This window comes from Scomber scombrus, chromosome 7, assembly GCF_963691925.1.
Source record: "Scomber scombrus chromosome 7, fScoSco1.1, whole genome shotgun sequence".
Classification (NCBI taxonomy): Eukaryota; Metazoa; Chordata; class Actinopteri; order Scombriformes; family Scombridae; genus Scomber; species Scomber scombrus.
Genome location: NC_084976.1, coordinates 10252779 through 10268561, shown reverse-complemented (window position 1 = coordinate 10268561; position 15783 = coordinate 10252779). Strand labels below are relative to the sequence as shown.

Here is a 15783-nt window from a genome sequence, read left to right as displayed (position 1 = left end):
TTGAGATGAAACCTCACTTTGCCCCGCACAAAAATAACAGGTCAAACAAACAGCCCTCTCCATATGACTGTTATTAACCTTCTGGCTCACACTGCTTAAAGGAAATACCTGCCAGTGTGTTAGACTTATTGGCAATAAAAGTCCAATTCAATCAGAATTTGAAGGAAACACGAGGGCTTAAGCTTATTCATCCATGTTGACCACATGTCGGTCATGAACAGTGGGTGGTAGGCTCCAGTATTTACAAGCAAGCTTAATAATTTCTCTGGCTAAATAGATTTTTTATCATATAGATGATTATAAATATTGAACTATTTGCTGTTGAAGTTAAGAAATTCTCATAAGAAGCTTCTGAGAATATATATTTTAGGATATATAAGGGCTAGAGGATGTTACATTTGGTCTCTGGGAATTAATCTCTAAGATTGTCCAGGGTAGGTTGGTTAAATTTCTGTTCAGGTTTATTCTCACTGCTGGGTCCTTGCAAATAAATCAATCCATGTGGAGTCAGAAATCTGCACTCACAGACCCAACAGTGTGGTGATGGACAAACTGAGGATATAGTGGATCTCTGTCGCCATCTAATGAAACATGTAAGCACAGCACATAAGCAGTGGAAGATAAGGTTTAATAAAGTTTAAACCAAAATTATTATTTTCTTTTGAGTTAAATAGATTTTTAAAATTAATTTTACTATTATTTTAGCTGATAAATCTGTGTGATGACATTAAAAACATCACACTGTTTCAGATTTATATATTTGCTGGGTTATGATCGCTTAAAAGGGATTATGAGACACAATGTTTTCTAAAACAAAGCAAAAATGACTTTTAATCGAGATCTACTGTAAGCGTGGGGCCGATTGGACCTGTTCCCGATCTTCTCCGGCGCACTGAATGACAAGAATCAAACACACCCGGCGGCGAAGTCATGTGATTGGTCATGAGGAAGTAAACAGGGAAGAGAACATCCAAAGAGGCAACGCTTTCTCTCTCTACGGGAAAATGTCCAACTGTTTAAGTTAATTCATCAAGACGTAAAAGAAGTGAGTTTACTGTGACATGTTTGCATCTTTACATGTTATGTCTGTTGCATCAATGCTAATCAGAGGAACTAGCTAACAGGCTACGTGCTAACGTTAGCTTTCTAATTATGGAAAGGGCTAATGTTTGGATATAATATCACTACTCTTCCAATTCTTCCATTTAGACACCAAACGGCATGTTAATAAGTCGCTAAACTACTGTTTTCTATGTGCTTGGTTGTTTCTTTGAGAAAGCTGGATTTTAGGAAAGCTGACACATGACATTTTATGACTCACGTTAACATTAGTGTTGTATTCAAGCTTTGTTATATACAGTAACATATAACAGTTTCATTCTCATGCACAAGACTCGACCAATACATCGACAGTAATACTAATGTGAATGATCCTAATAGGAAGTAAGTGACTTTCTCTTTTAGTTCAGGTTCTGCAGTAGTTTACTGTAGAAGGCATTCAGTGCTTTGCTCAGGGACACTTCAGCAGGGCGGATACTTGCTTTTACAATGATGAAACTAGTCTGTCTAGCTCTGTTTCTTTCAAAACTAACTGCTGTTTTCATACATACCTTTTCTTCTTTTACAACAGGAGTGTCTGAGTATTGCATCCACTTTATACTCCTCCGCCTCCTCCTCCTGCAGCCGCAATGGTGGACTTCCTGGCAGAGAACAACCTGTGCGGCCAGGCCATCCTCAGGATAGTGTCCAGAGGAAATGCCATCATTGCCGAGCTCTTGCGCCTCTCTGACTTCATCCCTCCAGTTTTCAGGCTCAAGGACAAGAGTGACCAGCAGAAATATGGAGACATTATCTGTGACTTCAGCTACTTTAAGGTATGGAGTGGATCAGGGCAGGAGTTGCAAAACATTTGTTGGCTGTAAACAGTTTGGTTGTCATATAATATTCACACCAGCCTCTATAAAGCTCTATTGTTTAAGCTTCCAAACTACTTTATGTCTCTTCTCAGCCACATTTAAATATTGTAGCTGCAGTGCACAATCCAGTAACTACTTAACATTAGACGTCATAATATGTACACAGTAATCTTAACAGAATTGGCTTTGGGTACGATGCGCCTTTTAAATGATCTGTAAACTGCTCTGAAATTAGGTTCTTTTATTCCCCTTGGACACTTTAAAACTTCATTAACTGATGTTTCTTATGACTCTTGTTAATGTTTTTATTGATTCTTGTTGGCTCTCTGGCTGTAGTTATTTTGTTCTGTATGCTGATTGTGTGCTTGAATGAGTAAGTCTGTTTTTTGTTTTCAGGTCTCTTTTGAAAGATAGATCTCAATCTCAATGGAACTCCTGCATTAAATAAAATGTAAATGAAGAAATGGGGAACCTAATTTTATGCTGAGTGTGCAAGCCATATTTGAATAGGGGCACTTATAAATAGGGGTGGGGTTTCTTCCGACTCCACTTTCTTTCTGGTTGGAATGACTGCTACATTACTGCATATACAGTAAAGTCTTTGTAGGGCTGCTGTAAATGCAATTGTACCTCTGTGTATGATTTATGAAAATTATTGCTCTCTAAAGGGAACATTTGTACTGCTTCTCTCCTCTTTTGGTAGCATTGTGTACAGTATAAGACGAAAAGTATGAATTGCACCCTCATGGTTACAAAATCTTGCTTACTTTCCAGGGTCCAGAGTATTATGAGGGGAAGCTGGAAGCCAAACCTGAACTTCAGGACCTAGATGAGGAGTTTAGAGAGAACAACATTGAGATTCTATCGAGGTTCTATCTGGCTTTTGAGAGTGTCCACAAATATATAGTGGATCTTAACAGGTAAGACAGGATGGGGTTATCTAAGGGTCTGGTTCAGTTCACTTGCAGTTCAGAATACAAAATCATGAAGCGAGTTTTTGATTGAATTTATAATAGAAAGACCCAGACCTAGTTTCTTACCTGTGTCTGATGCCCCATCCTTTCTTTTTTCCTTCTTTTTAAACCACACAACTTGGTGAAAAACAATATTAAAAGATGTTCTGATAATTATTTCTCCTGTCTCCAGATATTTGGATGACCTACATGAGGGTGTTTATATTCAGCAGACCCTTGAGACTGTGCTTCTAAATGAGGATGGGAAACAGCTCCTAGTAAGTAATAAAAATGCAAATCAGTTTTAATTTTGTAAGATTACAGGAACAAGCTAACCTTATTCTTCCAGATATCTGTTTGTGATGAGTTCCGAACAAAATTAATTGCCTGTGTTGCTGATTTACAGATTGATTTTCATGCCTAGCCCTTCAAATTACAAATTTAAGCGACAGCACAGAAGTTGATTGTTCTTTTTATTTTCTCTTTTCCACCCAGTGCGAGGCTCTCTACCTATATGGAGTCATGTTGCTGGTTATTGACCACAAAATTGAAGGAGAGGTCAGAGAAAGGATGCTTGTTTCTTACTATAGATACAGGTACGCTTGTGAGTCACACACCCACACAAACAAATCCAAAGTTTTCCCACTGACTCACATGCTCAATGCTTTTTACTCCCTCCATAGCCAGGGACCTCGCTCACAGCATATTTGAGTCATTTTACTTGACTCATTGGCTTAAAATACAAGACGGTAAACATTAAAGTACCTGTCTTCTCTTTTTAAATTGCTCTTTCTGCCTCAGCTGCAAACTACCATTTTTCATGTTATTATGCATCAAAGGAGAAAGCTATTTAATACAAATATGGATGCACTAATTTTTTCTTTATTGTTTGAGTTTACATCAGAGCATTAGTGTAGATATATAATGCTAGCATGTTCACAAATGGACATCTTGTTAGTTCCTGATGTCAGGTGCACAGAAGCAGGATGAACTGATAGAATCATTCAGTATATCAAATTATTATACCAATGTCAGTACCAAGAAACCAAATCCAACCAATCCATCAGCTTAAATACATATCACCTATTGAAACATTCTGTCTTGTTTCACATCTTCTTCAGTGCCGCCCGTTCATCGGCCGACTCCAACCTGGATGACATCTGTAAACTCCTGCGCAGCACTGGCTACTCCAGCCAAGCTGGAGCTAAACGACCAGTCAACTACCCAGAGAGCTACTTCCAGAGGGTTCCCATCAGTAACACGTTTATTAGCATGGTTATTGGGAGGCTGCGCTCCGACGATATATACAACCAAGTGAGGACCATTTCACCCTCACACCCCAACCCATGTTTAATGTATGAGTAATAACAGATCACACCGCCAACTGTTGCATTTTTGCCTTTATTAGACAGTTCAAAGTTGAACAAGGCAGAACAGAGAGTGTGGATGGATTTTGGTAAATGTTCTGGGTGGGACCTGAAACAGAAATTCTCCTCCTTCTTTCAGGTGTCTGCTTATCCTCTACCAGAGCATCGCAGCACAGCCCTGGCTAACCAGGCAGCCATGCTCTATGTGTGCCTTTACTTCAGCCCCTCCATACTGCACACCCAGCAGGCCAAGATGAGGGAGATAGTGGACAAGTACTTCCCTGACAATTGGGTGAGACACTTATACAGATAATGTCATGCTAGTAGATTGGGACTGAATATAAACGATTTCATGGTAATAATATTTTATAATTTACTGAATTTATGCAGTCTGTCTTATTTCCTCTTAGTGTTTCATTGCGGCCATTTATTTTCTGTTGTACCAAAGTGTTTTTATGTTACCTAACTGCAGGTTATCAGTATCTACATGGGGATCACGGTGAACCTGGTGGAAGCCTGGGAACCGTACAAAGCTGCCAAGACTGCTCTCAACTACACCCTGGACTCTGCCAACATCAAAGAGCAGGTATTTAAAAACTACCCGACTTTGCTGTCGGGTAACAAAATCAACTGGTCATCACTACTTCCACTCAACTCATTTCTTGTCCCATCACACATTCCAGTGGTGAAGTCCTTCAGATACCTGGGTGTGGATATCTTCCCCTCCCCCTACCCTATTACGATTTAAAACTTCCAGAGAATTTTACATAGAGTGGAAGTTGACATGAGCGTAAACTTTTATTCCAATATATTACCCTTTTCTTCCCCTGAGGGTTACTGGAATAAATTTCACAACCAATCTTGGAATTTATTTGGAGGGGCAAACTGTCAACTCTGCAATGTAGCCGGAGAGACCGAACTGTCCCCAATTTCAAGATTGTGTTTTTGGTCATATGTCTTGTGTCCATTATCAGTCTGGTTAGACCCCAATGCATCAGTTTATGGTGGGCTATAGAGGAAACATTTCTTCTCCTTGTCGTTTATAAGACTTGGTATACTCTAATCTGTCTCTTAAATGCTCTAAAAGTAAGCTGGGCCCCATAGTGTCTTTCCTTTTATCAACTTGGCACACTGTAGAGAAAGCTACTCACTCTCAGTTAAAATGACACACCCACAGTCCCATTTTCCGTAATGTTGCTCCTCTTACCGGAGGAGTCCCTTTTTCAATTGTAATGAGGAGGGTCTCAGAACGTTAAATGACTTGCAAACAACATTCAATTTACCTGGCTCTTAATTTTTCCTACACCTACAACTCAGATCTTCTATGCATGTTTATGGTTTACCCTGGGGGGCTTTCTTTATACACCCATGAGCTTCATGTCATGTTGGATGTCAGAAATCAGACACGTGGTCTCCAAATCTCATATTTTATTTGCAGTTCGTATAGTAACAAAAACCATGGTACACACTGAACAATTTATAGCTAGAATACACGGGGCTAAAGAAAGGACTGTCCAGGCATGGGCCTCTGCAGAAGCAGATGTTAAACAGCTGCTGGCTTGAATATGCAAGTATGGTATTATAATATATGGAAGTGCACTTTGCTGTATTTTGGTAAATCTATGAATCTATGTAGTATGTAATATTGAACTACTGGGATGGGAAGACAGGGTACTGGTCACCGCATGGGTGGGAGGGAGAGATTACCTTCTTTGGACCTTCCTTGGTGACACTGAAGCCAGTCTAAGAAATTGGACTGGCTTCAGTGTCACACAGTCTTCAGAATCTTAATTTTACTGTCTTTTCGTGTGGCCCTCTATTGTATGCAGGTACTGATAACAGTGTCCAAATAATATGTAAGTCATTCTGTGTGACTGTGCAGAATCTAAATTGAACCAAAGGCAAGTTAATGAAATCAGTGACTTTCCAAAGACATTGTTTAACTTTTCCCCAAAGGTTTGTGAGATAAAAAGATGGTGAATAATCGCAAACTCTATTTGAGCTACAGTTACTAATAAAATAATCCTGCATAGTGCCACAATCATGAAGAAGTCTGCACTCACAGCAGTAATGCACAGAGGAAGCAACTGATTGATTCTGGTTTCGTGACTGCACTGTAGACATTATATATATGTATACTATACATCTTAACGACGTGGGAGTAAATGAATGAATGAATAATTAATCATCCAAGAGGAAAGATCAATTATACATCTCCCAACATCAGCAGCATTTCTGTGTCTTTAGGCCACCCGCTATGCAGCTAGCATGGAGAGCTTGAGGCCTCAGGTGCAACAGCTGCTTAAGGAAGGTTTCCTCAGGGAGGAGATCATCTTGGACAACATCCCCAAACTGCTCAACTGTCTGAGGGACTGCAATGTGGCAATCCGCTGGCTGATGCTGCACTCTGCAGAGTCAGGTGAGAGTTTTGGGAAGATTTTCCCTTTAGAACTAGAGTTTAGCCAATTTCTAGTTGAAGTCATCACCCAAAATTTCCCTGGAAAAGTACAGTACATTGCTCCGGTGCTCAAATTAAGCCCATATTTCCAAATCTCTGGCTTTGCCTTTAATCATGACTATATTAATGATAATACTGTATATTGTTGTTTTGCAGTTTACTTAAATTAGTAATCTTCTGTCCTATAGCTTATGACCCAAACAACAAGCGACTGCGTCAGATCAAAGAGCAAGTGCTCAACGACTCCAAGTACAACCCCAAGATCCTCTTCCAGCTCCTGCTAGACACCGCTCAGTTTGAGTTCACTCTCAAAGAGGTAAGAGTCTCTCCTTAATACTGTAAAATGCTAATGACGTAGAAGTAAGAGTAAACTGTCATTAATAGTTTGGGAGCTAAAATGATGGAGGATGAACTGGTACAGTAAGTGTTGAGGTGCTTTCAAACATGTCAGTCTTCTCACTTCTTTAGGCAGAGTGAAAGTGTGAAATTAATGTCAGAATAATTCCACGGCGATGCATCCAATTGTGTTTCTCGTTAGGTGTGTCCTCTTTGTTGTTTATTAGCATACTGCGAGACAGCATATGGCTAGCCAGTCTATCATTAGGAGAAGACACTAATTTAATGTTCTCATTACACATATCATCCGACTAATCCTTCCTCATCGACTCTGCATCTGTGCTGTCCCCTCTTCCAGATGTTCAAGCAGATGCTGACAGAGAAGCAGATCAAGTGGGAGAGCTTCAAGAAGGAGGGATCAGAGAGAATGACTGAGCTGGCCGAAGTCTTCTCAGGCGTCAAACCGCTTACCAGAGTGGAAAAAAATGGTGAGTTACACTGTTAGGACGGATAAGGTGCAGGATTACACATGCAGGGAGGAAGTGTTACTGAAGCGGCCACAGCTGTGCGTGGATTATTTCAGTCTTGGAGCACAAATACATAAAAGAGTTTAAACTTGAAGCTGCTGAGAGGAAAATGTTGAGGCAGGGAAACGTCATGGAAAAAAATTCATGAAGGACACACATGCAAGACATGTAAGGAGGAGCGAATTAAATTTACATCAGTCATACTTATTTCTGCCCATTGCAACCGTGGCTCCTCTCGACCCATTTTTCTTAACAACCACTTGTGAAACACTTTGATAACATTCTTCCTCTGCTTGTACTGCATACCTGTATTAACCTTCACAGAGAACTTACAAGCCTGGTTCAGAGAAATCTCAAAGCAGATCGAATCTTTGAACTATGAGGACTCTACGGCTGCTGGGAGGAAAACAGTCCAGCTCATACAAGCTCTGGTTGAGGTGAGCGAGATAATGGGGATGTCACCCTGGCTTTTCACTTTAAATAGTGCTATTCATTAGTGTAATCAATCTCAGATAGAGGTGTTTGGTTTGATTAAAAAAGTCATGAGATCTGTGAGTTACGTTTGTTGCTTTATTCGAGGAGGGCTGAATCGAGGGCAGCTGGGCTTGTTGCCCTCGATTTAGCCCTCCTTAGATAACCATCTTCACTGATGCTTCACTCATGTGGATTGCTTTAGCTTCATGCATACAGCTAAAAAGGGACTCCAAGAACAATTTTTGCGAACAGTAGCAAAACAAAAAACAAAGTTAACTGCTATGAAATTAATATAAACAGGGTCACATCAGAATACATAATATAAATGTTTTGTGGCTTGCAGTGCCCTCATTCTTATGCCTCCATGCTGGTGACAGATGTGGCCAGAGGTTTTATGTTTGGGTTGTTTGTCCGTCCATACGGACAAACAACGTTCATAAGATGTCCCATTCTTATGAACGTGATATCTAAAGAATGCCTTGAGGAAATTTCTTCAAATTTTAGCATAAATATCCACTTGGACTCAAGGATTAACTGACTAGATTTTGGTAGTCAAAGGTCAAAGGCCGCTGTGACCTCACAAAACACATTTTTGTGCATAACTCAAGACCATAACTTCCATTTTGCCAGTAAATGCAGTTAATACATTTTTATTACATTTCTCGGATGTCTTCAGTACAAGTATTATGAGTCTGGACAGACATGGATGGAAACTGCAACTTCATGGGTTGGTGGAGGCATACAACCACAAGGCAGTATTTTTAGTTTCTGTCTGCCTTGCCACATTCTGTTAAAATGTAAAATTAGAATAGAAGAAACACAATTTTCTGAAAAAATTGTCAGCAGGCTTCTAAGATGGTGACAAATTACCCTCTTGAGACAGAAATTAGAGATTGATTTGTTTCTACATCAAGATATTAACACTTCCAGGCAAGTGCCCAGAATGTATACAGACTTAAGATTGTGTGTATTCTATACAGTCACAGATTACCCACACTTTCTCCTTCAAGTGAATGGGTAGGAATGTCCAAACTTTTGACTGATACTGTACATCTATAAAATACATTTTCCTTGGTCTTCAGGTCCAGGAGTTCCACCAGTTGGAGTCTAACCTGCAGGTCTGTCAGTTCTTGGCTGACACCAGAAAGTTCCTGCACCAAATGATTCGCACCATCAATATCAAGGAAGAAGTCCTCATTACTATGCAGATAGTCGGGGACTTATCATACGCATGGCAGATAATTGACAGGTAATTAATTCTAGCCATACAGAGTGATTCATTTGTGCAGTGTCTTATAAATATCAGATATTAAAATAGCCATGAAGAAACCAAAGATTAATCTTTGATATACAAAGATTAATCTCTATCAAAGAATCTAAGATTAATTTTTGATTTATTTTTTGATATACAAAGATTAATCTTTGATACAATGCAATATTAATAATTGATTGCCTGGCATGTTTTTCTTCTTAGATAGTTTTTTTATTTTCTTCTGAATAGCATGCAGTTAATAGCAAAAGACAGCGAGGCAGTCACAATTAGACCACAGTGCAGCAATTGTTTTCTCTTTTATTTAACTCTGTGGTGCTTTTGTTTTGTCTGTGTAGCAGATTTTTCTCACCAGTTTGTTCTCAAGTGTAATATTTTTTCCTGCTTATGTTTTATTCTGCAGCTTCACATCAATTATGCAGGAGAGCATCAGAGTCAACCCGTCCATGGTTACAAAACTGAGAGCTACATTTCTGAAGGTGAAGAACATTTGTGCCCAGCACACATATACACATGCATAACTTAGCCCTAGTGTAGAGGATTCTTAGCTGTGATGTTAAAAGAATTCTGTTTTAACTTGCTTTTCTGTGTTTGTTTGTGTGTGTGCGTGTGTGTGTGTGTGTGTGTGAGTGACCAGCTGGCATCTGCTCTGGATCTTCCATTGCTGCGTATCAACCAGGCCAACAGTGCTGACCTGCTGAGTGTTTCACAGTTCTACTCAGGAGAACTGGTAGCTTATGTCAGAAAGGTACAGCATATTACAATCATATTTAAACCTGAGATCTTAAAAACTGGCTCCTGCTCCTGTGTTTTTCAGCTAAAAGGTATCATCACTTTTTATGTGACCTCATAATTGCAACAAATGAATGTTGTAAATTATTGTTTGGCAGCTGTACAGTAACTGCAGTCATGATTAATCTTTCCAAAACCACCTGTTGGCAAATTTATCCAAATAGAGCAATTTAGCAGATGTGTACCATAAGATCCTATTGCCTCCTGGTGTCATCAGCCACATGCCATATCCCTTAATGCTAGAGGATTTGCTCCTACTAACTGTAGCAAGATTGTTCATCTGCAGTGTTATGTACCATCTGCTTTTGAAGACTAATCTCGACTCCTCTGTCTTTAGATAGATAGATAGATAGATAGATAGATAGATAGAATACAAACATACAAATACAGAAAAATACACAGTCTGTCACATAGCCTTAATAATCTCCGCTTATTTTAGGCTGCTGTTTAGAATTCCCACTGATATATACTTCCTGATTTATAACCCCTTAAACAGAGATTGCTGTTGATGCTCAGTTTGGGTATTTTATTTCATGTTTCCAGGTGCTGCAGATCATCCCAGAGAGCATGTTCACCTCTCTGGCTAAGATCGTTAAGCTTCAGATCCATGACATCATGGAGGTGCCCACGCGGCTGGACAAGGACAAGCTAAAGGACTACTCTCAACTCGGGGCTCGTTATGAAGTAAAGCAGTTGTTTTTTTAAATAATTGTCACACTTCTTCATATATCAATATCGAATATGAAATCAAAAGCAGATTTATTAGAAGAGAGGCCCGAAGTTATTCTGTTTCGATGTGGACTAATTTATGTGAGTCTGAGGCAATCATACAAGCTGTCACATTGGAACATTTTTCAATCTAACTCACGGCTTTTGATGTGGAATACAAATTAGAGAAGAAAGTTTGATAGGGAAACAAATTGTGCCAGCGGAGCCTTATTTGAATTGCACTCATTTGAATTTGTCAGGCAGATAATGAATTGTTGAAGACCAAATTTAATATTGTCAGGCATATCTGTAATATTAGTCAAATGCCTTGAATTTAAATGCGACTGTTATAGAGTTAAGCTTTTCAGTGGAAATTCAATTTAGATTGAGCTCTTTCAGATATGCAGTCTCGGATTTAAAAACAGAGCAACAAACATTTTATCCGGCAGCATGAAAGAGCGCACTGTCGATGTAATAAATTTAAGTTAATTGGATTGTTTCTGTCATTGTGTGTCCCAAACGTCTCTCTGCTTCACGTCATTACAGGTGGCTAAACTCACCCATGACATCTCCATTTTCACTGAGGGCATTCTGATGATGAAGACCACTTTAGTTGGAATCATTAAGGTAGGTGCTGTGATGAAGGGGTTTGGACTTGTTTAAAACTCCTGGCTGTTCAAGAATCAGTTGCTGTAGTGGATTTTAGTTTACTAACACTCTGATGTTTTAGGTGGATCCTAAGCAACTTTTGGAAGATGGCATCAGGAAGGAGCTGGTGAAGAGGGTGGCTTATGCTCTGCACAAAGGATTGATCTTCAACCCCAAAGCTAAGGTCAGACATCAGATCTGCTGTGTGTCTTCTTAGTCTGTCTTAGAGATAAATCAAACAGTAGATAACTGCACCTTTTATCTGTTTTAAAAAGCTGCTTGTTTTGACAACAAGAACAATTAAAACAGGAACATTAAACAAGAATATATGTCTTTCACTCTCTCAGCCCAGTGAGCTGATGCCCAAGTTAAAAGACATGGCAGCCACCATGGATGGGTTCTACAGGTCGTTTGAGTACATCCAGGACTATGTCAGCATTTACGGCCTCAAAATCTGGCAGGAGGAGGTGTCCCGCATCATCAACTACAATGTGGAACAGGAGTGCAACAGCTTCCTCAGGACTAAGGTCTGACTCAGCGCAATATCATGCCCTTTTATAGTTTTCAATCACATCCCTGAATGGTGCACAGACATCAGCTCAATGCTCTGGTTGTCAAGTTGATTATTTCCTTGCTTCCATTCAGATCCAGGACTGGCAGAGTGTGCACCAGTCCACCCACATCCCCATCCCCAAGTTTCCCTCAGTGGATGAGTCTGCCACCTTCATCGGCCGTCTCTGCAGAGAGATCCTTCGAATCACTGATCCAAAGTACGTCTCTTTTCATTTAACAGTGAAATTGGAAAAGAGGAGTGATTACAATCCTATGACAGAAAATCCTATGAAGTTTTTTTTTTTCTCTTGAAACAATCTCAGCTTGAAATTAAAGATGAAGATAAAAGCTTTAGTCATATTGTAGACGCCAAATATTGCAGTATTTATAAGCTGTCTGAAAAATATTGGTCCTTTCTACAGGGTAACATGCTACATTGACCAAATGAACACCTGGTATGATCTGAAGAGCCACCAGGAGGTGACCAACAACAGGCTGTTCTCTGAGATCCAGAACACCCTGGGTACATTTGGCCTCAATGGACTGGACCGCCTGCTCTGCTTCATGATTGTTAAGGAGTTGCAGGTAACTCACCTACAAAAAGATCCCAGGCTGGGTGGCAAAGCTCTCACTGAATTAAACTAAGGCAGAAAGAATCCTGTTTCAAGCACTGTGAGGGCTTTTATGCTATCTTCAGTGCACATAGTATAGTAAGTTTATCAATAATATGTTTAACAATGTGGTTCTCCCAATCAGAACTTCCTGACGATGCTTCAGAAGACCATCCTGAGGGACAGGGCTGTGGTGGATGTCTTTAAAGCCATGCTGGGTGCTGTCAACCCAGTTCAGGGCATTGTGGGTGGGTACTCATTTAGGAAAACCCACAACAGACATGATCTTTTTTATTCCTTGAGAAAAATCTATTTTTCTTTCTGCTACAGCAAATGCCAGCAAAGTGTATGCCACTGCTGTCGCCAAAACCCAGAAGATCTGGGGCGCATATCTAGAGGCCATCATGAAGGTACTGGTCTATGTTATTGTGTCATATATATATTATTAGATATTTCCAATAAAGACAAGATGATATGAAAATAATGTTGAATGCACAACATGTTTTCCTGTAGGTTGGTCAGATGCAGATTCTCAGACAACAGATTGCTAATGAGCTGAACTATTCCTGCAAGTTTGACTCCAAACACCTGGGTGCTGCCCTGGAAAACCTCAACAAGTCAGTATAGTCTCACCACAGAGTACTTACTTTTTTTTTTTAACAAATATAAAAACTATAACTGTGCTACAATAAAATGACTATTGCAAGTGCTGAGAATAAGGTATTTTTTCTTTTCAGTGTCATGAAAAAATACTAATCACTGCTGCATGAGGCTGTAAAATGTTTCTTGTGTTTTGTGGCCTCTAGAGTCAGTCTGGCATTCACAGTATATTAATGACTTTATAATGACTTTTGTTTAGTTTTTGACAAAAATATAAGACTATTTCAAATTAGTTTTTTCAAATTAGCCTCCAAGAGTCTTACTTGATACATGTTTATAGTTCTAATTCTAACTTCACTTAACTCCTTGTCCATTTTTACTTGTGACCCTGCCAGGTCTCTGCTGGCAGACATTGAGGCCCATTACCATGACCCATCTCTGCCCTACCCTAAAGAGGACAACACTCTTCTGTATGAGATTGCTGCCTACCTGGAGGCTGCCGGCATTCACAACCCACTCAACAAGGTTTGGAAATGATGGGTATTACTTCCCACATAATGATTTAGCCATGTTCTAATCTCATATTTCACCTGAAAACAATATTAATCTTTGATTTTCTGAAACCAAACTGAAGCCAGTTTCCTCTTTGTTTATTATCTGCAGTCTCCTGTCTATTTGCTGCTTAGTTTGGTATATATTTCAGGATGCTCTGATCCTATTTTTCCCGTTTATACCTCTCACAGATCTACATCACCACAAAGCGCCTTCCCTACTTTCCCATCATCAACTTCCTGTTCGTTATTGCGCACCTGCCTAAACTTCAGTACAGCAAAAACCAAGGCAAGTGACAGTATCAGAGGTTTTTCTTGGTTTGGATAGGTCTCACTTATAGCTGGGACCTTGGAGTCCACATGGCATATCGCTCATTATTGGCTTCTGTATCTCTTATGGTTTGAATGACGTTTTTAATTGGATTGGATACTTACCAAACTCAGTCAGCACACATAGAGCATTACTCTGGGAAAAGTAAGAAGTCACCACTTCACACACATCACATCAGATTCTAATGGCTGCATCCACGTGTAGATGATCACATGTCTGATGTGTTTTGTCAGGAATGACGTGCAGGAAAGCCACAGACCCAGTTGACTGGCCTCCGTTGGTGCTCGGCATGCTCACCCTGCTCAAGCAGTTCCACTCCAGATACACACATCAGTTCTTGGCTCTTATTGGTCAGTTCATCCGCTCTATCATGGAGCAGTGCACAAGGTAACCAAACAGACAGTACATTAGACTAAGAAATTATTGCTGAAATGACATATAAAACATTTACTTTTCTGTTTTCTGTCTGCAGTATTATTTTATTTTTTGATGATCTGAAACTGTCACAAAATGATCCCAGTTAAGGTGTTATGAACTCACTTTTGACTTTCCATTTGATTTCATTATAGTCAGAAGATCCCTGACATGCCTTCTGATGTGGTGGGAGCTCTGATGTTCTTGGAAGACTATGTGAAGTACACAAAACTGTCGCGCAAGGTAGGACAACTTAGACAGTAGCACTGAATGGGTAAAGAGCAACTGCAGTGCTGTAAATATGTGCTTTATGACAACAGTTTTACAGTGACTGGGGTGGTAGCAAGGGGGATGTTTTATTTGTGATTATTCTATCTAAATATAAATGATGTCATACTGTATGTAAAGACCTACTTCTATTGTAAGATCTTCAGTGTCATTTAATGTGTGTCTTTCTCTCTCTGTTCTGAAGGTGGCTGAAGCCCATGTGCCCAGTTTCATTTTTGACGAGTTCAGAACAATACTGTGAAGATCTGGATGAAGGATTTCATCAGAAAATTATGCTTTTGTTGCCTTTTTAATTGTTTACTTACACATTTCATTGTCTAGACCATAAATGTCTTAATGCACTAATAATAGATTGTACATAGATATATAATTGAAATTGCCAACTTTGTGTATTATTACTTATCGCCACTTCCAAATGTAATTCATAAAATAAACACAAATGTTCATAATATGTCGATTTGTTTCTCCTCAGCTGCTAATTATTTCTAAAGAGATTTTACCTAATTTTCCAAACTTTAGAAATAAATCTAGTTTGTACTTTGCAACACAGTCCAACTTCTCATTTTCATCAAACCAAAATAATTCATGTTATCATATAAAGTAGCCTACAGTAAAACTAAGTGCAATTTATTTACATCATCTCTCAGGCCATAGACAAAATACAGTCTACCTTCCTCTATTACCTACTTCTATTACCAGGGGCACGATACCTCTTCTCAGGTGGATATAGCATATTTCATACCAGAGGTTTCTATTCTCTCTGAGAGTCCTTGGGATGGAAAACTTTGGGAACTCCTCGCCAAACTACATTTCAGAGGCAGTGTATGTTAATTGCAACTCCTTGGGTCTCATAATTCAGATATATTTGTGTTTGTCAAAACGTGTGATTTAAAGTAACTGTCTATCTTGCATCAAGATGCAAGATAGACCCATATGGCCTCACAGAGCACACAACCATTATATCCATGTACAGAGATGTGAGACCAA

At 39.4% G+C, this 15783-nt stretch overlaps 1 protein-coding gene across 1 annotated transcript; it reads left to right on the top strand.

Moving 5' to 3' along the window:
• Positions 1 to 951: 951 nt before the first annotated feature.
• washc5 (WASH complex subunit 5) lies at positions 952 to 15225 on the top strand. Its single transcript, XM_062422571.1, has 29 exons — positions 952 to 1045; positions 1631 to 1874; positions 2691 to 2836; positions 3063 to 3147; positions 3365 to 3465; positions 3991 to 4183; positions 4376 to 4528; positions 4709 to 4822; positions 6484 to 6655; positions 6883 to 7010; positions 7389 to 7518; positions 7882 to 7994; positions 9114 to 9280; positions 9705 to 9780; positions 9939 to 10049; positions 10637 to 10777; positions 11348 to 11428; positions 11532 to 11633; positions 11797 to 11976; positions 12095 to 12219; positions 12424 to 12586; positions 12758 to 12860; positions 12943 to 13022; positions 13126 to 13229; positions 13608 to 13737; positions 13956 to 14052; positions 14328 to 14481; positions 14664 to 14751; positions 14981 to 15225. Exons 2-29 carry the CDS (start codon positions 1689 to 1691, stop codon positions 15035 to 15037), a joined length of 3480 nt encoding a protein of 1159 aa, XP_062278555.1. The 5' UTR covers positions 952 to 1045; positions 1631 to 1688; the 3' UTR covers positions 15038 to 15225.
• Positions 15226 to 15783: the final 558 nt, after the last annotated feature.

What these genes read in the sequence shown, in the direction of transcription:
- washc5 (XM_062422571.1), top strand. Translation starts at nt 1,689, where the DNA reads ATGGTGGACTTCCTGGCAGAGAACAACCTGTGCGGCCAGGCCATCCTC. An exon ending in TTGAGTTCACTCTCAAAGAG is followed by an intron (nt 7,011 to 7,388) that starts GTAAGAGTCTCT and finishes CCCCTCTTCCAG; the next exon opens with ATGTTCAAGCAGATGCTGAC. An exon ending in ATCATGGAGCAGTGCACAAG is followed by an intron (nt 14,482 to 14,663) that starts GTAACCAAACAG and finishes ATTTCATTATAG; the next exon opens with TCAGAAGATCCCTGACATGC.